Source organism: Mustela erminea, chromosome 5 (assembly GCF_009829155.1).
Source record: "Mustela erminea isolate mMusErm1 chromosome 5, mMusErm1.Pri, whole genome shotgun sequence".
In the NCBI taxonomy this organism is placed as follows: Eukaryota; Metazoa; Chordata; class Mammalia; order Carnivora; family Mustelidae; genus Mustela; species Mustela erminea.
Genome location: NC_045618.1, coordinates 136,191,087 through 136,215,265, shown reverse-complemented (window position 1 = coordinate 136,215,265; position 24,179 = coordinate 136,191,087). Strand labels below are relative to the sequence as shown.

At 57.9% G+C, this 24,179-nt stretch overlaps 1 protein-coding gene across 3 annotated transcripts in view; it reads left to right on the top strand.

Annotated features, from left to right (window-relative positions):
• Positions 1-23,628, top strand: part of ITPK1 (inositol-tetrakisphosphate 1-kinase) — a 166,233-nt gene extending 142,605 nt beyond the window's left edge. For 2 of the 3 annotated variants that reach the window (XM_032345097.1, XM_032345099.1), the window contains 7 exons: positions 4,848-4,946; positions 5,307-5,347; positions 8,868-9,033; positions 13,249-13,374; positions 14,625-14,692; positions 18,891-19,053; positions 21,394-23,628. In XM_032345097.1, coding sequence (XP_032200988.1) covers positions 4,848-4,946; positions 5,307-5,347; positions 8,868-9,033; positions 13,249-13,374; positions 14,625-14,692; positions 18,891-19,053; positions 21,394-21,752 — 1,022 coding nt within the window. In that variant the 3' untranslated portion in view covers positions 21,753-23,628. The remainder of the gene's footprint in view (positions 1-4,847; positions 4,947-5,306; positions 5,348-8,867; positions 9,034-13,248; positions 13,375-14,624; positions 14,693-18,890; positions 19,054-21,393) is intronic. The other variant, XM_032345098.1, reaches the window with a different exon arrangement.
• Positions 23,629-24,179: the final 551 nt, after the last annotated feature.

Genomic DNA, 24,179 nt, shown 5'->3' with positions numbered 1-24,179 from the left:
GGAGGCATCCATCTTCTCTATAGGGGGAATCTGAGCATAAAGCTTAATCTCTTTGGCTTCTGACTGGTTTTCTCTTCCCATCTGGCTAGAGCTTCTTTGAATGTTGTTGCTTTTGCCATTCTGGCCGTTGCTACAGTCACTGCTCTGGTTGCTACGGCCCGCCCTCTTTCTTTTTCAAAAAGTTGATGTAATCCACATGCCATAAAATCCACCTTTTTGAAGTACACATACAGTTCAGTAGCTTTGACTCTATTCCCAAAATTGCACAACCAACACCACTAAGTCCAGAACATTTTCATCACCCCATAAAGAAATGTCCCCATCTGTAGTCCGTCCCGCCCCCCCCCCCCACGCCCACTCCTGCCCTGTCCCCCCATGCCCCTGCCCCTGGTAACCAGTCTCCTTTCTGTTTCTCTGGATTTGCCGATTCTGGACATCTCATGTGAGTGAAGTCATATGGCGTTTGTGACTGGCTTCCTTCCCTTCTCTCAGCATGCTGTTTTCAAGGTCACTTTGTAGCGTATGTCATTCCTTTTTCTGGCTGAAGGATGCTCTGTTGAACAGGCACATCACATTTCATTTATCCACTCGTCAGGGGATGGACACTTGGATTGTTGCTTTTTTCGGCTCTTACAAATGATGCTGCCACGGACACTCCTGGGCAGGTTTTTGTGTGGACATACGTTTCCATTCCTTTGATTGTAGAACCAGGAGGGAATGACCATGTCTATAACTCTGTGTTTAACTGTTTGAGGAGCTGCCAGACTGTTTCCCAAAGCAGGGCACCCTTTTACTTTCTCGCCAGCAGTGTCCGCACTTGTTCCTTTGTGTCCTTTTGCTCATAGCCATTCTCAGTAGATATGAAATAATATCTCATTGTGGTTTTGATACGCTTTTTCCTGGTGGCTAGTGACGTTGAGCATCTTTTCACGTGCACTTGGGCCATTTGTAGGTCTTACTTTGAGAACTGTCTATTCAAATCCTTTGCCCAGGGACGCCTGGGTGGCCCGGTCAGGTTAAGCATCTGCCTTCAGCTCAGGTCATGATCCCAGGGTCCTGAGATCGAGTCCTGCATCGGCAGGGAGCCTGCTTCTCCCTCTGCCTGCTGCTCCCCCTTTTGTGCATTCAGGCTCTCTCTCTCTCTGACAAGTAATTAAATAAAATCTTTAAAACAAAACCACAGAAAACCCAAATCATTTGCCCATTTTAAAATTTGGTTTGTCTTTTTATTGTTTGTTAATAGTTCTTTATATGTTTTGGACAGACCCTTATCAGATGTATGATTTGCAAATATTTCCCCCCATTCTGTGGGTTGTCTTTTCACTTTCTTGACAACAGTGTCCTCTGAAGCACAAAAGTTTTTAATTTTGATGATATCAGATTTATCTATTTTTAGTTTGGTAGTTTATGCTTTTAGTGTCTAAGAAACCATTACCTGACCCGAGGTCATGAGGATTTGCACCCGTGTTCTCCTCTAAGCATTTTACTCTTTTAGATCTTATAATTAGATCACGATCCATTTTGAATCAATTCTTGTGTATGGTGTGAGGTAGGGTTCCAGCTTCATTCTTTTGCATGTGGATATCCAGTTTTCCTATAACCATTTGTTGAAAAGACTGTCATTCCCCCCTTAAATTGTATTGGCACAGAGGGGACAGTCAGTTGACCCCAGATGGATGGGTTTGTTTCTGGTCCCCCCATTCTAACCCATTGAGCTGTACGTCTGTTCTGTACCACTACCATACTGCATGATTACTCACACTGGGAAGTGTGAGTCTTCCAACTGTGTTCTTTTTCAGTATTTCAAGATTGGCCATCCTGGGTCCTTGCAGTTTTATATGAATTCAAGGATTAACTTGTCAGTTCCCACTAGAAGAAAGCTGGGATTTTATGGGGATTGCATTGATTCTAAAGATCAGTGTGGGAATGATGCCAACTATATTGTCTTATTCGTGAGCATGGGGTGTCTTTCTGTCTATTGAGATCTTCTTGAATGTGTTTCAGCAGTCTTTTGTAGTTTTCAACATTTAGGTCTTTGTTAAATTTACTTCTTGTGTTTTTATTTTTTTAAGACTATACTGTAAATGGAATTATTTTCTTAATTTCATATTCAAATTATTCATGGCTAGCATATAGAAATATGATTTTGTGTGTGTGTGTGTGTGTGTGTGTGTGTGTGTGTGTGTGTGTATTGATCTTCTCTTTTGCAGTCTTACTGAACTTACTCATCTTAGTAGGTTTTGGGTTTTGTGTGTGTGGCTTCCTTGGGATTTTCTGTGTGCAGGACCATGTCCCTGCATGTGGAGGCAGTTTTACTTCCTCTTTCCAGCCTGAATGCTTTTTATTTCATTCTCCCTCCTAGTGACCCTGACTAGGACCTCCAGGGCGGTGTTGAGTACGAGTGGCAAGAACAGACATCCTTATCTTGTTCCGATCTCGGGGGAAGGCATCCAGTCTTTCACCCCACTGCACCATGTTTGCGTGGATGCGATTTCATCAGATTGAAGAGATTTCCTTGTATTTCTGGTTTGTGGCGTGCTTTTATTCCGAAGAGCAGTGGATTCGTCAGATGCTTTTTCTGAGTCTGTAGAGATGATCCTCTCAGTAAAAGCTTTGTCCTTTATTGTGTTAATACGAAGTAGGCCCTTTTACCTCCCAGGGAGCAGCTGCCCAGGTCTGAGCCTCCCCAGGTACACCGCATACTCAGCGTGTAACTCTGAGTGGGGGACTTGGTATGTAAACTGGGGGTGGCTGTTCTCTCATGGGGTTCCTATGAGGGGCCTTGAGTTGCTCTGTAGACGGGCTTGTCTGGCACGTGTGAAGAGCACACGGCTGTGATGGGTGAAGTGTGAAAGTGTGGATGGGCTCGGGTGGGCGGGGGCACCGCTGGGGGCAGTGCAAGGTTGATAATCTAAGGCCCGGCTGATGCCCACGCTCTGACAAGTCCGCTGGTGGGGAGTCTGGAAGTTCTCACCGGAGGTGGTTCGCTGGGCTCCACTGGGCTCTGAGTCTTGCTGCGGGAGGGGATGGGCCGTGGATGAGGCCCGGGTGAGCGCCGGTCAGCTGCAGAAGCCTCCAGTGTGTGCAGGCGTTGACTGTCAGGTTCTGTCGGGGCCAAGCGTCCGCAGCAGCAACCTTCCCTACCCGGGCCCTGCGTCCAGCTGGGGGTGTGGAAATGGGGCCTTGGGTAGGTAGTGGCTACCGCTGAGAGCCGGCACACAACCCTGCCTCCCCACCCCGATTTCCCTGACTTCTCTTTTCCTGGCCTGCCCTTCAACCTGGCTCCTCGTCCTGCCTCTGTCGTTGACCGTCCTTGTGACTTGGGGCAGACCGCCGGTCGGGGCCTGTTGGGGCCTCTGTCCACAGAGACGCTGTCACAGCAGTTTGAGGATTGAACGAAGGCTCTGTTGGAGGGTCAGCAGCACCGTCTGCTGGGGATCAGCAGACACCGCCCCCGACCACCGTCCCGTAGTCCCCCAGAAGCCCCGCAGCCCCGACGTCTGCAAGCCCTTCTGCGTCTGTATTATGGAGTTTGGGTTTTACAGGTGGGTGTGGGGAGAGAGAGAAACATTTTCAACCTGCCCTGTGTAATTCTTGGCATTCGTTTTTATGAGCTATACGAGGCTGGATCTTACCTTGGTTTAATGTACTGACCTTCAAGCCAGCCAAGTAGCTCAGAGTTCCTGGAGACAAGCCACAGCGCTTCTTTACTTATGGTTTGTTTTCCAAGGTTTAGGGGAGGAGGGCCTCTCACTAACCCTCGGCCTTTCCTGGCCCCTGTGCTCAGAAGTACAGGGCAGTCCCCCCTCCTGAGGAGCTGTCGGTCTGATCTGAGAAGGGGCCAAAACAAGGAGCAGTGATAACAAACCAGTAATGTGAGCTCGCTGGTGGTAGGGAACATCAGAATACATTTGGTTATTCCGCAAATCACCTCTTTGGCCCTAACTCGGTGTGTGGCGCCAGGAGCATCCCGATAGCCAGAGCAGACTCCACTCCCAGAGCTTTTCAGAAAAACCAGTCGTGCTGAGAACCCACCGGAGGGGCGCCCCATGAGACCAGGGACTCAGGGAAGCCAGGGTGTGAGAAGGTGTTGGCAACGGGGCAGGGCTGGGGCTGGAGTGTGTCTGGAGGAGGCTGGAGAAGGCCCTGAGCGCGCTTGAGAGAAAGGGAGGGAAGGAAGGAAGGAGTCGGCCGGCCAGACCCAGCAGGCAGCGGCGGATGAGAGTGTCCCTGAAGGTAGCCAGAGGGCAAGGGTCCTGGGTCCCCAGGCTCAGGAATGCTCGTGTAGCCGGGAGCACACGCCTCGGCTGGCTCCTCCCAGGGTTCTGCAGACCTGAGAGCAGGTGCACGCCCAGGCAACAGCACAGCGCCAGACATGGTGGGAGCCAAGCCCGCGGCGGCCCTCCTGCGGCCACCATGGAGCCCAGAAGGCGTGTGGTAGGAGAAGCCTTCACCAAACCAGAAAATGGTCATAGTTCATTGCGTGAGGCTTTGGGCAGCCGAACAGCATCCGGTGGTGAAGTCCTGTGCTCGTGAAGGCTTGGCCCTGGGAACAGCCCCGTCTCTGGGTACACGTGGTTCTTTTCTTTGGTCTTCGGGTTTGATACTCACCGTACGTTGGTTCTGTAATTACGGAAATGTTAATAGAAAACATAATTAACACGCCGCTGTTACTGTCAGCATGTGTGCGTGTGCGCACGCGCGTGTGCGTGCCTTCACTGCGGAGTTGGGGGTGTCTGCTCGGGAGAACGGGGAGAGGGTGTCCCCAGGGAGGTGGGTCTGTCACAGGGAGTGGGCTGGGGGGCTCGTGGGTGGCCTGCTGACGTGGGCTTCTTCTCTGTCCGCAGATGACAGGATCTGCTCGCCACCCTTCATGGAGCTCACGAGCCTGAGTGGAGACGACACCATGAGGCTCCTGGAGCAGAACGGCCTGGCCTTCCCCTTCAGTGCGTGTTCCCCCCCCCCCAACCCCTGCTCTGGGCACCCCTGGGCAGACTCGGTGGGCCGTGGACTGGGTGGGGGCTGTCCGTGGCTCCCCGGGATGCACGAGGGCCTTGGCTGCCAGGAAGGGCTGAGCCCCGCATCCCTCCTACACAGGGGAGAGGGGTGCGCAGGCGGCATGGGCTGTCTGGGCCTCCCTGAGTGCAGATGCCGGCCGCCATTGAGCCGGCGTGTCTCCCCAGCTCCCCCTGCCCCTTATCCCCACGGGCTGCAGGGGTTTCGAGACACCCCGTGTCTGCCAGGTCAGGCTTTGTGGAGAAACCACCTCACTGATTTCTCTCTGCTTTTCTCTCCCTGCTCCATAGTTTGCAAAACCAGAGTGGCGCATGGCACCAACTCTCATGAGGTAAGTGGAGCTCTGACTGCCCTCTCCCCGCATTTCTCCCTCCCCACCCCCACCCCGTCCCCCGTCCTTCCAGCTCGCAGTATCTCCCTGGGAGCCTGCACCCCTGCTGCTCCTGTCCTGCTGTGGCTTCATACATTGTCACCAGCTTCTGCCCCGTGCCTGTCCCGTCCCCAAGGATGGAAGGCGTGTGCCAGGGGTCTGCCTGCCACCCCTGAGCCCTTGTGGATCTCCAATTTGACCTGTCCAGGTTTGCGACCTCTGGCTTGTTAGTGTCACTCGCTGCCTGGGTGCCCGCCCTGTGCCAGGCACTGCCCTGGGCCCCTCTGCGTGCTGTGAACTGGAAGGAGGCTCTCACCGCCCCCACGGACCAGCTGGCCCGGCTGTAGGAGGGTGGGAGAGGCACGGGCACCCCACATGCTCGTATGTGGGGACTCCTCCGCCCTCTCGGGCGTTCTTTATGCCCCCGTGCACGTTCCCAGCTCCCCCAGTGCCAGGGCACAAATGCACAAGATGGTGTTCTGCCTCAGTGGTAGAGCCCGAGTCCCCGAGATGCGCAGCCTCAGTGAGATGTGCCGAACCGTAAGCAGAGGCAGCCTGCTGGGGTAAGAGGACCAGATGGCCGGGCAAGGATGCCATCGGGTCTTGGTCGCCCTTGCTGTCCTTGGAACCACAGCCAGGACATGCCCTCAGGGCTCTCCCCCCCCCCCCCCCCCCCCCCCCGCCGCACTCTCACCCCTGCCATGTGTTTTTCGTGCCCTCATGGACACAGCCTGGCCTTGGGGCCTCCCTGTTAGGCACTTGGGAGGGTGCTCTGGGCAGCAGACACATCACCCCCCTGGAGGGCCCTGTGGGGAAAGCCTGCCCTTGGGCCACCTCCGAGTCAGACATCGTCTCTAAAACCTTAGGACAAAACATGGGCAGTTCCATGGCAGTGCCCTATAGATTCCTGGGGCGCTCTTTATCCCCAGCCGGTGTTTGTGGGGAGACGTCCATGAGCAGATGGCCGTGTGATGGGAGCTGCAGGGCGGGGGCGTGCCTCTTCTCGGGGCAGGCAAGTGGGGGCATCGGCTGGAAGTCACGGCCTGCTGCAAAGGCCAGCTGTCTCCTGGGGTTGCGGAGCCGTCTCTGTCTGGGCCCGCCTGGGCTCGGGGCCAGCGATGTCCTCCCTGCCAAGCGCTGGGAGGGAGCAGGAATGCTCGAGAGCAGCCAGCGTCCTGTCGCCAGAGCCCGTGTTCCCTTCGCTGGCACCAGCCAATGTTCCACCTGCTCCTTTCACTAGCTGGTCCCTCTGTGGGTCAGCGCCTTGCGGTTTTCTGAATGGAAGGGTGGCCGTCGTCCCTCTTAGCGTGGTTGGACCGCGCTGATGCAGAAGAGCTCAGCCGGCAGGAGATGAACCGCTTCTCTCTTCCTGAGAGAGTTCTGGAATCATGTAGACCTTGGAAGCAGGTCTGGCTCTGCGCATGGCCAGCTGTGTGATGTTAAGCAGATCCCCAGCCTCTCTGCGTGTCTGTCTGCACTTGTGAGGGCGGCTGTGGAGGACAGGCTTGCGGCATGCGCTGCCATGGGCCTTGGCATGGAGCAGAGTGCCTTGGGTGCACTGGGAGGGAACTAGGTCCGGAGTGACTGCCAGGTCGCTGCAGAATGATGGGGGATCCAGATCCAAGTGAGCCCCTCCGTGGCAGGAGTCTCAGCCCTCATGTATGGGGTCAGTGCGTTCCGGCGAGGCCTTCCTCTGTTAGTCTAGCTGTCAGAGTCTGGCTCCAAAATGTACACGTGTGCCTCCCTGTCTCCCCCGACCCACAGTGGGCTGCTTCGGGGCGGGGGCTCCTCTTCTCCTGAGTGAGGGGTTGGGAATGGGGCCTTCGGGATTGGAATCTGGAGGCCCCCAGGGAGTTTGTATGTGCCACGGGCCGCCCGCCTCTTGGGAGGCTTTCTGTCAGAGGGCTGCCCCCTCAGGTGCATGAGTCCGGAGGCTGGGGGACAAGGCTCCTCACCTGTTGCAAGGGTGCCTGGGGATGAGTGCAGCGAGGATGGGGGGGACAGCTCTGTGGATGTGGTTGGCTTGAAATAGGAAAGTGAGACTTTCTGATTAAGGTCCTTGCCTGTACCATGGTCTCCCTGAGCCCTGCCTCTGAGTCCCCCAGACCCAAGCTCAATGAAAACCAAGCGGTTTGGGCAAACTACTCTCTTTTCATTGTACATTCACAGAGCTGTCTGTTTTGTTTTGTTTTTAAGCCACTGCGAGCACACTGATGTGCTCAGAGTGGAATTACCACCGCTCCCCTGTTCTGTTAAACTACTGAGCCGGAAGCCAGAGCGCCCCTGAAGCGGTCCCGTGGTAGTTACTGCTGCTGGTTTACAAGTGGGGAAGACGGAGCATGCAGCAGGTTCCCCACCAGAGCCCCTGCGTTCTTTCCCTTCCTCGGCCCCTGGGGCGCGCGCATGTGCGTACACACACACACACACATACACACACACAGTGCGCACACGTTCCATTTCCCCATGTGACCAGGATCTCTACTTCTGCCCCATGCAGCTAAGCCCCAGGAATGTTGGGGTGGTGCTCGGGGACCATGGACGTCAGGGGCAGCAGCCAGTGCAGGCGGCCAGCTGTCCAGGCTCCGTCATTCCTGCCCTGAGTCCTGGGCATCTGGTGGCTCCTTCCTGGGGCCTGCGGGCTGCGAGGGATTAGCCGTGGCCCCAGCGCCGGCAGCTGACAGCCAACGCAGAGAGTTTTCTCCAGCTACCCCTCTGCTCTCCCTACTTTAGCGGCCTACCAGATCCTTCCAGGGCGGCACCTTTGTCCCCAGAGAGTCAGGGACCGGGAGCAGCATATTCTCATCCCTCAAGCATCCGTGTAGCTTACTCCGGGTGTCAGAGGCCAAGGCTGCATGCTGGGCAGACCCGGTCCCATACTGGGCTCTGTCGCTTTCCAACAAGCCACAGAGTTTCTTAGGGCCCCAGTTTCCTCATCTGTAAAAGGTGCACGAGAATAGTACCCCCCTCAGAGGTGCATTGTCAGGACAGCACCAGGTGACTCACACAAAGCAGTCAGAACAGGGCTGGGCGTGTCGTGAGTGCTCAACCAAAGGCAGCCCTTGTTGACGTACATATTTTGACTCCGAGCCTCCCAACTCCCCATCCATGGCCTTCCTCTTCCTGCCTCACCTGGATCTTTGTGGAGGAACCTCTAAGAAGGTCATAAAGATTGAGTAATATACAATTCGGATGTCATTCCCTGGATTACAGTGTGAAAAGTGGAGTTGTGCAGTACACTGTCCGCTCAGCTGTGCAGGGAGAGCCTGATGGTGCAGGGTTTCCAGACCGCCACAGTAGGAGTGAATTGATTCCCAGGTGTTCTCGACTCTCACTCCATTCGCCCTGGCTTGAGATCTTCCCAGAGTCCTCGGTTCACAGGGATGGTCCTTGGTGGCAGAGCTCTGGACCGGTGACATGCCCTTGTGTCTAAGACCGAATAGGTGGTGGACTCTGACAGAGCCCTTGGCCCCTGTCTCCACAGATGGCCATCGTGTTCAACCAGGAGGGCCTGAGTGCCATCCAGCCGCCCTGTGTGGTCCAGAACTTCATCAACCACAATGCTGTCCTGTATAAGGTGTTTGTGGTGGGCGAGTCCTACACCGTGGTCCAGAGGCCCTCGCTGAAGAACTTCTCTGCGGGCATGTCAGGTAACCAGGCTTCCCGCTGTCTCGGGGCCCGTCTGGGCCAGGCATCAGCCGTCTGTCTCACAGCACTCCCCTCTGCTACCCTGTGTTATTTTGGAGGTCGGGGGCGGGGATGGGCCAATCTGAAGGTTGGAGTCACGTGCATTGGGTGAGGAGGTCCTGGAGAACAAGGTGAAACCCCATCCCACCAGGTCGTTGTAGGGGCTCCACCCATGCGAACCACTGTAGGCAGTTCCCGGAAGCGTCTGAAAGCTTTCTGCACCCAGGGTGCTTCTGGGGCCCCACGCAGTAAGGAGAGTCACGGGGAACATGCTGGAATGGATGATGGGCCCCTCAGGGAAGTGAGGGCTTGGGAAGGGGCCCCTCGTATTTTGAGGGCCAGAGTGCTGACTCCTTTATCAGGTCCCCTTTCTCCAAGTGGGGAAACACCGAGTTCCTAGCCGCTTCTGCGGCCGCTGAAGTGACTGCGTGCACCCTAAGGAGTCCTGCGGTGCTCCTCACTGTGGAGCACGGTGGGCACAGTCACCCCCACCGGGCCCCACCTTGCAGGGGTAAGGATCGAGTCTGAGGGTTCCGGGTCCTGGATGTCCCTCGGGTGTCCCAGGGCGGCAGTGTCCGTGGGGTGCTGCCATCACTGCAGGCCGAGGGCTCCACGAGCTGGGCCTTTTTTTATGTGTTCTCCTGACACCAGGTGACCTTTGGCCCTTTCAAAAACAGACACTAAGATAGGGATTTGCTGGTGCTGGGGCTACTCAAAAGAATGTTCTGGGGGCCCTGAAGCATCTCTAAGGCAAGTTGTAGAAAGCTTTGGAACAGAGGGACAGCGTCTTGGAAATAAGCAGAGCCTTCTAAGAGGACCCCTCGGAGGACGTTTGACTGTCCTCATGTGGCTTGCTCCAGCACGCCGTGCATCCGTCTTTGCGAGGGAGACCCGCCATCGCCAGGTGTGCTGAAACACCGGGCTGTTCCGTCTTCGTCTGAGCCAACAGCTGTGTCTTCTTAAAGTCTCTCCTGCTGGGACTGCCTGTCACCACCCGCTCCTGGGGGCTTTAAGCCCCTCCTTTTGAGTGCAGTTCAGCTGTGCTCGTCTTCCTTCTCCGCTGTTCTTCCCCAGACAGCTTCTTGCTTCCCAGTAACACAACACAGAGAGCAGATACTTGGTAAATGTGTGATTTTTCACTTCCTTCTGAGTGCAGGCAGCTTCCCCTTCCGGTGTGGGGCCCCAGGACTCAAGGCTGCATTGTCCGGGTTTGGGACATCCCATTGTCACGCTGGTCCCGGTCCCTACACACTGGGATGATAGAATGACCTGGAGGTAGAGCACCATGGTCTGGGGACGTCTTTTTGCGTGTGATTATGTACCAGGAAGAGGCATTCTTATAAATTATGGGCTGGAAGAGACTTCTTTTTTTTTAAGTAGGCTCTATGCCCAGCTTGGAGCCCAACTTGGGCCTTGAACTCATAACCTTGTGCTGAAGACCTTGAGATCGAGAGTCGGATGCTTAAACAACTGAGCCACCCAGATTCCCCAAGAAACTAGTTTTTAAAAATCCTCTATTATTTTCCTCATTTTAAAAAAAAATGTGTGTTTGGAGTCTGTGGAAAATACATTAAATCTAGAGTGGTATACCTTATGTAGCTTCCTTTCTTTTTTCTTTCTTTCTTTCTCTTTGTATTTTTTTCCTTACCAAAATCCCTTCCCGTGCAGACAAAAAGTATCCCTTTCGTTCCCTCCTTTCCTCCTGGTTGCAAAGTGCTGGGCGAGCTTCTGTCTCAGCCCCAGGAGCCCTTAGCAGCAGGGGACGGGCTCCAAGTCTGTGAGTCTCCTCCTGACCATCCCCAGCTTGCCAGTTTTCCAAAAATGTCGGCTGGGGCTAAGTCAATGAGTAGATAAGCACACAGAGCTGATGCCAAAATGATTATTGTGCTCAGACAAGCTGAGTAACTTCCAGCGTGTCTGTCTGTCCATGCCCAGAGCGGGTCTCCTGTCTGCAGCCTTTGCAGCTTTGTGCCAGGGAGCTGGTGTGGGCTTTGTCCTCTTGATGCGTGTTTTCTTCCCGGATCAGAAGCATAACTCGGCAGGAGCCCTTCAGGCTGGACCAGTGGAGCAGGGGGGCTCTGGGGCTCTGGCCGCCTTCCATCCCCCCACCCAGGCTTTCTGGTTCTCGTCCAGTACATCAGGCCTGCAGCTTCCTCGGTCCACACACGGAGCTGGGGACATCTTGAGTGGGATTCTTCAGGACACCGAGGGAGCTAGGGACACTAGCCTTCCCTCCATAATGACCGTGCTCTGTTGATTCTCAGATCTTGGTTTTTACCGGATGACTTCTCTGAAGTCAGGTGTGTCTTAGGGCCGGTGGCATCTTGGCACTTGCCTCGGCTGAAATGGCAGTCAGGTTCTTGCTGAGACGGTTGATGTTGGCCTGCCCCAGATGCATTCTCTGCCTGTGGTTCACCGTTGGGGCAGTTGCTCCCCCTCTCCACCTAGGGCCCGGATCCAGATGGGCACGTTTCTCTGCTCTCCCTTTTGTGTGATGGGTTTACTCCTATTTCTTGACTGTGCGGACTGGCACCTTTATTCTGCTGTCCTTCCTGGGCCTTTTCCCCCATGGGGTCCATAAAAGAATGGCATCGCTTAGCACGTATTGCTGGGCTCAGCAGACTTTTTCTGCAAAGCGCCAGGTAGTAAGTTCGTCCAGCTCTGTTGTAATTATGTCCTGCTGCCCTTGGAGCAGGAACATGGCTGCAGACAAGACAGAAGCCTCTGGGCATGGCTGCGGCCCCACAAACTGTACTTACAGAGGCAGGCTGCCGGGCTCTGGTTCACTGACCTGTCAGCTCGAGCCTCTCCGTAGATGCCGTATTGCCTTGAATCTGCCGTGTGCCCAGCCCCGTTGCCAGGTACTGATCCACGAGAGCCCGAGACAGTCAGCCAAGCATGCTGCCCCAATGGGCTCATATTCTGGCGGGAGAGAACACGCATGTGGAAAGAAAGAATGAAAAGAGTCATCGTGGCACAGATGCAAGGCTCCAGAGGAAGCAGTGGGGTCCTGGGCCGCCACTGGATTGGGGAGCCCCTGGGACAGGGCAGCCAGGGCGGGTCCCTCTGTGCAGTGGAAACATGGATGGGATCCTGAAGAACATCTGCCCCCGCCCCCCAGCCTCCCCCGCAGCGCTGTGACCCGTTCCCCTGGCCCAGAGACACGCATGAAGATGAGGCAGAGCGGAAGAGCAGGTGGCCGCTGCCCCCGATGGCCCGGTTACTGCAGCACTGGGGGAGTGAGCTGGCCATTTACTCTCTTCTTTTGAACCTTTTCTTCTCATCTGTAAATTGGGGGCCACGGCACTCCTTTTCCCCTCACTGTCTCTCCACCCCTGTGTGTCTCAGGACTGCTGTGGACATAGGCAGTGCCTGGGGCCCCAGATGCAGAGTGCCCCTGTGACCGGCATGCCTGGGCTTAGGCAGCTTCATCCTTAGAAGGACCTGGGTCTCTTAAAGCTCCCCACGTCAAAGGATGTGTGACCCAGTCTGACCCATCTTGGCCTCCTGGTCTCCGGGATCAGGGAGTGGCCAGAGGCTGCCCACATGCCCTGTGGCCCCTGTTTGGGCCGGGCACAGGTAGGAAGTGAGCAGAGGATGCCCCCCGTACCAGTCCTGAACAGTTGTCTGGCCTGAGCCCTCAGGTAGGAGGTAGCTAAGGGGAGAAGCAGTCTCCTGTGAAATGATCCACATGTGTGGTCGGTCCTCCTGCCGCAAGGAGCCGTTGGGTGGCACGGCCTGTCCAGTTCAGCAGCTGCTGGCTCCACCCTTCTGAGTGCCCAGCTTCTTGCCTTCCCAGCATAAACACTCGTGGTGATCCCTTGTGGCTCCGGTAGCTTCCTGGCCTCCCTGAACTTGGCTATGTCTGCCTGCTCTGTGTGACCCTTTCCCACGCCCCCCACACCCAGGCTTGGTCTGCCACCACTGGGGACCCTTGGGGTGGGTGGGAGGCACCCTGAGTTTGGTAGGGTTGGGCCCGGCTGGGCTGCAGGGTAAATAGGTGAGCAGTGCCTGCAGAAGGCCTGGACCCCCACTCCAGTTGCCCAAGCCGCACTCTGTCCCCTGGCCCACAGGCCTTGCCACCGCTCAGGGCTCACTCTTCTTGGCTGGCAGCGCCCAGAAGTAGAGATCAGTGGGGTTGCCTGGCACAAGTCCTGCAGGGTGTTTATTTTCCCCAGGCTCTTCCCCAGGACCATCTCTCGTGCCCCCCGTCTGGACTGGCTCTGGTCGGAGCGGCGGGAGGACTGTCGGGTACACCGGGGCGGCAAGGGGCCTGTGTGCCTCACTAGCGGGAAGGATGCCAGGTACATCTCAGCGCCTGCCTGCTTGGCCTCCGCCCGAATCACTTTCTCATGCATGATTGTTACAGCGTCGTAATCCTGGAGCTGGGGCGGGGGGTCCTTGGCGATCAGAGCAGGTGCCCCCTGCGGCCTGGTCCCCCCGCACCGTGGTGCTCAACCAAGGCCCTTCCTGTCTTGCGCTTAGGGCCCTGGGTCCCAGGGGTGATCAATGTGTCCTGGGGACGGGAGTCACCACGCCCCATCCTGGAGGGACTGAAGCAGAGGCCGCTGGGGCCCTGTAGGGGCTCATGGCCCAGGACATCCCCATGTCATTCTTGGTGGGGGGGCATGGGGTGGTGAAGCTCGCGGTTTTGTGATTCTTGCATTCCTGTGCCCATGCTTCTAAGTGCTCGAGAACGTGTGACCGACCAGCCTCACTCCACGGGATGGATAGACTAACCAACTGCTTATTGCACTCATCACTCTTGGGATCGGTGTGCCCACCTGGGTGCCCCGGTGGGACTGAGGGTGTGCTGGGAGGCAGAGGTAGACCAGGAAGTATGGTGTGGGAGGAGGAGGAGGGTATTTCGGGGGTCTGTGCCAGCTTCCAAAGCTTCCAAAGCCAAACAGTAATCGTTCTGTGTACTTTCCTTGGATGGACCCTTCAGAAGCCCATGTTCTGATTTCCCGCTGCCCCGTGTGTAGTCGGGAAGCAGGAGAACCTTTATGTTCTAAACACGCATGTGCCAAGCGGCTGCGTGGGCGTATTTCTCAAGTGCTGCCCTGAGAAGGAGTCCCATGGGCGGATACCGGGAGGGGCTGGGACTACGGGATTAAATGGCATTTACTGAACCTCTTGACTTCAGGCCTTTGATGCTCCCGGTACACTGCGTTTCCCACTCGCTCAGCCCCCGCACCATTCCCTAAGCCCCCTTTCTAGTGCCCTGTCCATAAGACACACTAGACACACTCTGGAATGGGCGGGGCCGTAGGTGTTGGGAAATGCGGACAGGATACAGTAAGTGGTAGCCGAGGTAGGCTCGCTAAGACAATTATTTTTGTATGGGGAACGGGAGCCCTGCGTGGACGTGTTTCCGGTCATGGTGCCCTGTCTCCTTGGCGTGGGGGTGCCCGGCTCACGGGGGCCCCAGGTTGGCTGCCGCTGAGGCCACCCGAGACTGTGGCTGGGGTGGTGCTGCCCCCTGCTGTCAGGTGCTGGAGTCACGTCCCCGCCTTGAGCTAACGCCTGCTCCTTCTTGTCTTTGCTTTTTCAGACCGGGAGTCCATCTTCTTCAACAGTCACAACGTGTCCAAGCCGGAGTCCTCCTCGGTCCTGACCGCGGTATGTCCCTTCCGCTGTGGCGGCCTTCCCTCCTAATGTGGGGTGGGGGGTGCCCCTGGCAGTGGGGCTGAGGGCTGAGCTCCAGCAGAGCAGGGAGTGGGGACCAGAGAGCCCCTTTCTTGGCTTGCTGCGGGCTATCACAGCCACACCCGCGGACTTCTGGGCTACTCCCGAGGGAAGATTTTCTAACTTTTCTCCCACAGTGAGGATCTCCCCACCCACCTCCCAAGTCACGGGGAATTTGAAGCCCTGTTTTCTAATCTTTTTTCCTGATTTATAAAAGGGGGTAGGAGGCAGCATCACACCCGTTTTCCTTTCTCTTTCCTTGTCCACGTGAATCCAGTAAGCGTTTGTTAAGGGCCTGCTAGTACCTCGGTGGGGGCGGGGGTGGCAGTTCCCCCCTGGCAGAACTTGGGTGAGTTCCGTGAACATTGTGGCGGGTCAGGCACTGTCCGAGGTGCCCCACGGCGTCACAGCCGGGCCTCGCCACAGCCTCGCGGGAGCCGGGCAGACAGCTCCGTTTTCTGAAGTGGGGAGGCTCGTGATCAGGAGGGTTGAGTGGCTTCTCCAAACTCACAGGGCTGTTCCTTCAGGGGCCACACTGGCTTACGACCCCAGAGTGGTCTGTTCCGAAGCTGGGTGTCTTGGGAATTTAGGACTTATTCCCTCACTGTACCTGCAGCCAGAGTTAGAAATTTGTCCTGGGGCAGCTGCTTCCATCCCTCTCAAGTCCAGCGGGCTGGCAGTCTCCGCTGCCCCTTGCCCCTGACCTTAGAGCCCTGGGCTGGGTCTCCTGAGTCATGGGCGTGCTGGCTAATCTGGGAGGATTTGCCTGGGTCTTCCTCCCTGTCCTAGGCTGTTCTCACCAGCAGCATCCACAGTCGGCCCCTGCCCCGGGCCTACTCCTCTCCTTCCTGTGCTGGGGGCGCGCACGGGCCCGTTCCATCTTGCCTCCCCCCAGCCCAGGCCGCCTGTTCATTTCTTGTTTGTGTCTGGTTCCTCTGAGGAGCCAGCCGTGTGCTGAGGGTTTGACGGAGCACAGGCGTGGACGGGGACCTGGAGGGAGCACCGGTGTCCCTCAAGATGTTGATAGATGTTCCTGGGCCAGGAACAAGTGCCATGGTCAAGGAAGCTTGGAGAAGAGTCAGATTTTAAACAGAACCTCTTGGCGCCTGGCTGTGTGCACTGTAAGACGTAAGAAGCTGTTTTGTGCCAGAAAAGCTTTGCCGGTCGTCTAACCTTCAGAGACTCTAGACTGACCCAGTCCGCAGGGCTTCTTCCCTGAGAGGCTCTCAGTCCTTGAGTGGCCAGGGACTCGCGGTTGGGGAGGGGGATGGCATTCCACAGACTTCCCGCGACGCGATCCCTACCTGTCCCGTGTGGCTCTGGCGGCCCCGGGGGCTGCTCACTGATGCCCAAGGGTCCCAGGTAACGTCCTTAGATAATTACCTGCCTGCTGCCCGGCCCGCTTCTTCATCTGTGAAATGGGAAAGCTTAGGGAGACTTCGGGGCCTCCTCTCTACCTACAGGATGTGCCCCCACCTCCTCCTTCCCCTGCGGGGGCCCCCAGGACCGACATCACATGAAATAAGACAAGGGCACACACTTAGCCGTGCCCTTTCTGTGGGAGATGAGAGCCTCTCCTGCCTTCCTCCCGCCCAGCCGGAGCCCCTCTAGTCCCCATCAGGGCCTCGTGCAGGGGCCGTGCAGGGAGCCATGGCCTAGCCTTGAAGCCTCCCTCCTCCTCTGGAGGCTGCTGAAGCTGAACCCCACCCACACCTAACTGGCGGGCCCCCACACACCAACGTCTAGGGGACGGGTCAAGAGCGCAGACCCTGGTGAGATGGACTCCACGGGGTTTCAGACGTGTGGCCCGGGAGTCCTGTTGCCTTGCTGAGCCTGTCTCCCCCTCCTGCCCTGCAGGGTGGTCAGGAGATGCGGGGAGTTGTGGACGCAGAGGAGGGTGACCTCCGTCGCCTCCCCGTTTCCCAGAGGGTCATCGTCACCTTTGCGATGACAACCCGGGATCTCTGTGCCTTTGTCTTGTCCTAGGGTGGCTGTTGAGTTTAAGATCATCAAACAGCCTCGGAAGGATTTCTGAGATGCCTTAGCTGAGCTGAGAAAGTGCTTTTCTGAGCAATGTGTTAGGAGACGTGGTAGAGGGCAGCAGAGCCCCTCGCTGGCCCGCCTGGGTGCCGGCTCTTGGCTCCCGCGTCCCCGGTGCCTGTGATTCTATTACCCCATTTCTTGGGGCGAGAAAACCAGACTCCGAAGGGTACAGGACGGCTCAGAGCCTGCAGAGGGATATGGGCGGTGCTGAGGCGTCTGTCTGGCTCTCTCTGATTTGGGGAGGACCCTGTGCCACTGATCCAGTGGCCGAGCTGCCGGGCTGGGCTAAGCCGCTGGCTGGCAGGAGTGACCTCGAGGTGGGTCCTGGCTTGGGCAGGGGCTCAGTGACAAGGGCTTGTCACAGCCAGGCTGGCACTGCCCCTTAGGAGGTGTTTCCTCTGCTAGGACACCGAGGCAGCAGGGTCATGGGCCCGGGGGCCCTGCAGATTGTGCAGAGCTGGTGGCTGTGGCTTTCACGGGGGACCACTGATGGTGCCCTGGTGTAGGCTCCTTGCTCTGTGTGTGTCTGAAGTTCCCTATCAGCCATTCTAGCTACTTGTGCTGGGGGAAGGACCATCTGTGCCAGGGTCTGTCCTCAGCCCTCCTGACTCAGCTTATTATTACAATTTTTTAATGGAGTGAAATTCACATAACATACAATGTAGCCATTTTCTTTTTTCTCTTTTTTTTCTAAAGATTTTTATTTATTTATTTGACAGAGATCACAAGTAGGCAGAGAGGCAGGCAGAGAGAGCAAGGAGGAAGCCGACTCCCTGCTGAGCAGAGAGCCCGATGCGGGGCTCAATCCCAGGACCCTGGGATTCTGACCTGAGCCGAAGGCAGAGGCTTAACCCACTGAGCCACCCAGGCGCCCCGCAATGTAGTCGTTTTCAAGGGAACAGTCCAGGGACGTTTAGTCATTCACCGTGTTGTGCAGTCCTCTCCTTCTACCATGTTCTAAAACATTTTCACCACTTCCGAAGAAAACTCTGTATCCATTCAGCGCTCACCCCGCCTTCCCTCTTCCTCCCAACCCCTGGCAGCCACGAATCTGCTTTTCATCTCAGTGAACTTGCCTATTCCGGACCTTTCATAACAAGGTCATACAATGTGTGACCGATGGAGTTTGGCTTTTTCCGCTTGGCCTGACGTTTTCAGGGTTCGCCCATGCTGTGCCATTGTGTAGCTGAATAATGTTCCGTCATGTGGAAACCAGATTGTGTGTCTGTCCTTGCGTTGATGGACACTTGGATGGTTTCCACCTTTAGCTGTCGTGAACAGCGCTGTGACGCTGGCAGACACGAGTGCCCGTCCTCAGGTTGGTGGGTGCATACCCAGGAGAGGCACTGCTGGTCACCTGGTAATTCTGTATCAGGGTCTGACCCAGCTTCACTTTGAGTCTGATGGGCCTGCCACCCTTCTTCCCCTCTGGCCCCTGAGCCCCACAGCCACCAGGACTCAGGACTCTGGTATTTATGGGGCATCTCCTGTAACCTTCCGCTGACGGACTTAGAGGCGTCACAGGCCCTCCCTGCCCTAAAATGCAGGTGTGCATCCCCTCATGGCCAGGCCCATACTGCTCCCACCACATCAGCGACCAGCAGAGGAAAGAGGCCTTTTTGGTCCCATTTGCACATGAGCAAACTGAGGCATGGTGAGGCCGAGTACTTTTCCCTGGGACCCCAGGGCTAGAGCTTCAAATCCCTGTCCTCCTGATCCCAAACCCTTTCCAAGGTGGCCTTTCCAGGGGCCAAGCTGGAGCCCATGAAAATCCATGTGTCTGTCCCCGGCTGGCTGGAACTAGAGCAGACCAGCCTTGTGGGGCCGTCCGTCTGGGTTGTTACAGGAACTAAAGGGGTAATGCATACTAGACACTTAATACCTGCCCAATTGTCTGTGGGACTTGGGGAGTGGCCGTGGGAGTGCTGCTCACCAGGGGTCTGTCCTGCCCCCTTCCAGAGGGGAAGGCCAGGATTTGGGGCACCTGAGTGGGGTCTCTGTGTGTGGTATGGTGTTGCACCACCCCACCTGTGGCCTGACTTGACTTCTGTGTGTGTGTGTGTGTCTGTGTGCGTGTGTGTGCGCACAGCTGGACAAGATCGAGGGCGTGTTCGAGAGGCCGAGCGACGAGGTCATCCGGGAGCTGTCCCGGGCCCTTCGGCAGGCGCTGGGTGTGTCACTCTTCGGGATTGACATCATCATCAACAACCAGACCGGGCAGCACGCGGTCATCGACATCAATGCCTTCCCAGGTGAGCGGCGGAGCCAGGAACTGCCTTCGTCAGTCTGTAGACCTGTGTCCTCAGATGCTGGCACAGGCGGGTCAGGTTGACCAGTCCCTCCCTCCCCGTCGGTGGGGCGTGGGGTCAGCACGGTCCCGTTAGGCCTCAGCCCGAGTGCGGAATGGGTTTGTAGCATGTGGTGAAGTTGGCAGACGAGGTCGTTGCCTCCAGCCGAGGGAGCTCAGGGCACTTACTGGGCACAGCACCAAACCCCATTCACCTTCCTCCCCTGACGCTGTACTGTCGGTATTAGCCTTTGTTGGCCAAACTGCAGCTCATCTGCTGAGTACTTCTAGATTTAATGAGCTGAAAGGGTCCCGGAGGGAGTACTCTCCACGGTTTACCCGCGGGGAACCGAGTGTCCCAGGGAGGGAGGACTGATCCCAGGTCACAGGACATGGTGGTGGTGTGGCCGTGCGCCTGCCCGGGCCCTGTGCCGTGGTTCTGGGGACACGGAGCCGGCCAGCTCCCCGTGGCTTCGGCGCCTGCTCCCTGCTGTCTGCCAGAGCCCTGAGCGGGAAGCCTGTCTCAGGCCCCTACAGGCTGCTGTCGTGGCCTGGCTCTGCCGCACTCCCCTCGTCTCGACGCAGCAAGGGGGCTCAGTGGGAGAGCCCCCAGCGAACCCTCAGCGAACCGTTAGCCTGCAGGGGTGATGGCCGTTCCCGGAATGAGTCCTCTTGGCACGGGTGCACCCGTGGCTGGCCCGTCTGCCCTCCCAGCTGGCTCAGACTGCCCCCCTTCATTAAGTAGCCGCGTGGAGGTTAAGTCAGTGTCACCGCCCAGTGCGTATGAAAACCTTCACGAATGATTCTTTACCTTCAGGGAGGTTAGTGTCTTGGGGGAGAGCCCAAGCGTGGCCTGTGGGGAGTGCTCGGGGTGGGGGGGTATGCAGGGTAGTAAGGCCTCTTGCATGGGGTGTGGCACGTGACCCAGGCTGAGTGGCTCCTGGGCTGCGTGCCTGACGTGTGTCCCCTGACTCAGCATGCAGCCAGGCCCAGCCACCATCGCAAGTCTCTGCCCAGGAGACCAAGGCTGGCAGGACACCACTGGCTCTTTCCGTCATTCAGTCGAGGGCCTACTGTGTGTCCCAGCTGATCTGGGCACAGGTGCAGTGTGACCGCGGCTGCTAGAGCCCTGACGTCAGAGGACAGGGGCACCCGGGGGCTCCTTCCTGACGTGGTGGAGCAGAGCCTGGCGGGAAGGGAAGGAGCTACCCCCTAAGGGCTCCGGGAGGGCCTGGGACACGGAGGCCAGAGATGAGCCCTGCCCTATGGTGTGTTGAGAGCGTAGGGTTTCACTCCGAGGTAGGTGGGAGTGAGTCACCGAGGCCCGTGTTGGGACAATGGCCTGTGTTTCTCCAGTCACCCTGGGTGCGCCCTGCACGGAGGCCTGGGTGTTGGTAGAGGTGGGGTTTTGATGAGTAAGGGACGGAATGAGAGAGACCACGGGAATCTAGGACGTGTCTGGGGAACAGTGAAAATAAATGAGAGGCTCTAAAGCAGGAAGGACATGGGCGTGAGGACAGTGAGGACTAGAGGTGGCCAGGGATTGGTGGGACAGGGGAGGGGGGTGATGCAGCCCTGTCAGGGTGGAAGTTCTAGAAGGGTGGAGTTGGGAGGTGGTGAGAGCATGGAGCTCTCTGCGTGCGCTTTGGCTCCGTGCAAGGTCCCGAGCCGGCCCCGCCAGCCTGTGCGGTTTGGGCTGGACGACATGAGGCATGTTATTTTCTGGGCAAGTGAGATTGTGGACAGTGGAGGCCACCCCTGCTGCCTGGCCCCGGGCGGGCTCTCCTGTGACAGGAGAGCGTCCGGGCTGTGCCAGCGGCTGCGAGGGCCATCCTGGAGGACGGGCGAGGGTCCCGGCGCCCTCTGAGGCTGGACGGTGAGAAGCAGAGGGCGGTTGGTGATGGAGTGTGAGGAGCGGGCCTTTGGTCCTGCCACGTCCCGCCATTCCTCTTGCCCATGTGTCTTAGCACACCGGGTGGGTGAGTCCGCGAGACCCCGACACCGTGCTTCAGAGGGGTCAGGCACAGGGCCTCTGCCTGTCCACTCGAGCGTGACAGCTTCTCACGCCCTGGGGACAGCTGAATTCAAGGACTAGCCCTTGGGGGCCGCCCACACCCAACTTCGAGTCTCAGCTTGGTGGCTCTAATGTGTCCCCTCAGTTACTGAGCCTCGGTTTCCTGTACATCCCGAGCGTGCTACCTTGAGTTCTGGGAGCCCTGTGCGCCCCGCGCCCGCTCTGCCCTGCGCCCGGACCTGTGTCTGCCGCAGCCTGGCCCAGCGCCTGTTACGTCTGTCCCACCCGCAGGCTACGAGGGCGTCAGCGAGTTCTTCACAGACCTCCTGAACCATGTGGCCACCGTCCTGCAGGGCCAGAGCGCAGCCACAGCGGCGGCGGGGGACGCGGCCCCGCTGAGGCACAGCAGGCTCCTAGCGGAGCAGGCGGGTGGCCTGGCGGGCGAGCGGACGTGCAGCGCGGGCCCCGGCTGCTGCAGCAACTTGATGGGCCCGGACCCCCCCTGGACGGCAGAGGCCGACGTGGGCGGCGTGGGCCAGGGAGGCACCGCCAAGCTCCCGCACCAGAGACTCGGCTGCACCGCCGCCGTGTCCCCCAGCTTCCAGCAGCACTGCGTGGCCTCGCTGGCCACCAAGGCCTCCTCCCAGTAGCCGTGGAGCCCAGGACCCAGAGGGCGGCGCTGGCCGCAGAGTGCACCTGCTGGGCCGGCAGCTCCCGGCGGTGACGCTCCGACTGAGAATTCCCAGCGATCTGATTCTTCTTCCTCTTCCTCTTCTTCTTCCCTTTTTTTTTTTTTTTTTTTTTAAAATTTTTAACCTGATTTTCTGATGTCATGATCGAAATAAGGGGTGGTGGAGGGGGGAGATGGCAAAGAACCCCAAGTGGTCCAGCCTCGGGGGAGACGGACGTCCCGCCGGATGCCTGCTGTGCAGATGTCTTCACTGGGTTTACACTTGCTGTGTCTTCAACACTAGGTCTGAGTGTAAGGTGGGGTGTGTGTGTGTCTGTGTGTGTGCGTGTGCACGCGTGCGTGTGAACGTGTGTGTGTGTGTCCGTGTCCATCCACGTCTGTTCGTCTCGATGGCTGCTGTGGATCAGGCCTCGGGGACCCCGGAGGGGAGCAGGCTTTTAGTGGCTGAGCAGAGCGAGTGAGGGGTTCCTTCTCTCTCTCTTTTCTCCAAGCCCCCTGCACCCAGGCCAGGCCCTCTAGCTGTCCCCCTCCGACTGGCCACCTCTGCAGCCTTGTGAGGAACAGGGCCTAGAGCCCCGGCCAGGTGTGCAGCTGTCCCTCCCAAGAGCAAGTGAGAGGCACACCTGCTGTTTCCTTGGGGGTTTCCATGCAGGGGGTCTGGGCTGTGGTCTGCCTGCTGCTTGCTCCCAAAAGGGAAGGAGAAGGAAGCTTCCCAGGCAAGGCCAAGGCCTTGAGTTGGCTTCTCTCCATGTCCAGCTTCCTGGGGTCCACCAGGCCCTGGTGGACCATGCAGGGTTCCATGCAGCCCTGCAGGGGGGGTCTCCTGCCCTGACCAGGCACTGCTCCCCAGGACCCAGGACAAGACTGCCTGGTTGGGAGCCCCCGGGCTGATCCTGCCTGTGCCAAGGATTTGGGCCGTGACTTTGGACAGATCACCCCAGGAGTTGCCGGGCCTCTGTGTCCTTATGTCTGATGAGCATTTGAGCCCAGAGAACTCGGAAGGGCAGGCATGAGGCCCCAGCCCCCGACGGGGCAGCCTGCTTCTCTGAGAAGTCAGCCTGATGCACCTCCCCTTGGCCTCAAGGTGTTCGGGGGAAGCTGCCTGTATGCATCACGTCTTTTCACACCCGCCCAGCGGGTCTGCCCACCCTTCCCATACTCACTGTAAGCCCTAAGCACGAAGCCAGCTGAGTGTGAAGGGAGCTGCAGCCCCAGAGAGTAGGAAACCGGTACCCCCTCCTCCATGAGCCTCTGCCCGGCCCCCGATGGCAGCAGATCCCGTGGGCCGGTCAGCTTCCATGGTGCAGTGGGCAGGCCACCCGCCCCTCCACAGAGAAGAGGGCTAGCCATGGGCTTTGTCAGCCTGGATCAGGGTGAACCTGGGTGAGATGCATAGGACCCTCTGAGCATGATCTCGTGTCTTCAGATGTCCCTTCACTTTGAGCAAGTTGGAAAGCCTGTGGGCTGTCCTGCATGGTCTGATGAGGATGGTCCCAGAGAGGCTGTTGGCCTGGGCATTTGGAGGTACCTTCAGGCCTGGCTCAGCAGGGGCGTGGGGGTCACCCACCTTCAGGAAAGGAAGGGCTGGGTGGTGGCCGCCACCGAGCCGGGGCTGGGCCTAGGGGGAGAGCTGGTGCTGTCAGAGCTGCCCGGCTGGCTTGGAACCCGAGGGCCCACCAACTAACTGCGTTTACACGACTTGAGTGTTGAACCCCGATTATAATGTCTGTACGGTGCCTTTCCTAGCCCAACCCTGAGCCCCGGGGAAGCAGGAAAGCGCGACTGGCCTCTTGCACTGCTTTGTCTCCAAAATAAACTACTGAAATCAAACTGCATTTCACACGTGTTTACAGATATTGCTGAAAGTTTATGCCATTCTCCTGGTCTGTTCTTGAAATTCCAGTCTCTGTCTGCCTCAAGAACAGGTGCGGGGTGGTGCGGCGTAACCCCCGATGCCAGGTTGGGGCCCCTGGCCAGGTCGTGTTCCTGTGTAACTTAGGTCTACCCCCCCCACCCCAGGGTCACGCACGCTCAGCTCCAGGGCCCACAGATCCAGTAGCCGTCACCCGCTGGCCTCGATGCCCGTGGCAAGCAGGGTGACCGCCGCTTCTGGGGGCGGAAACTGAGGGGTGGGGTTCCCCTTCATAAAGACCTGGGAGCAGCAGGTGGCGGCAGAGGGAAGGCCCCCTGTGAGAGCAAGCGGGCCGCTCCTGCCTGGGCTGGTGACCACCATTCGGCAAACACCGTCTCTGATCAAGGGCTTCGCGATCAAAGACGAGGGGAGGGGCCGTCGGTGGGGAGGAGTGTCAGGTAGGTGCACTGATGGTTTTGGGTCCTGGGACACTCTCCATAGAATTCATTGCCCCTCAGGCTTGGCAGTTTCTGC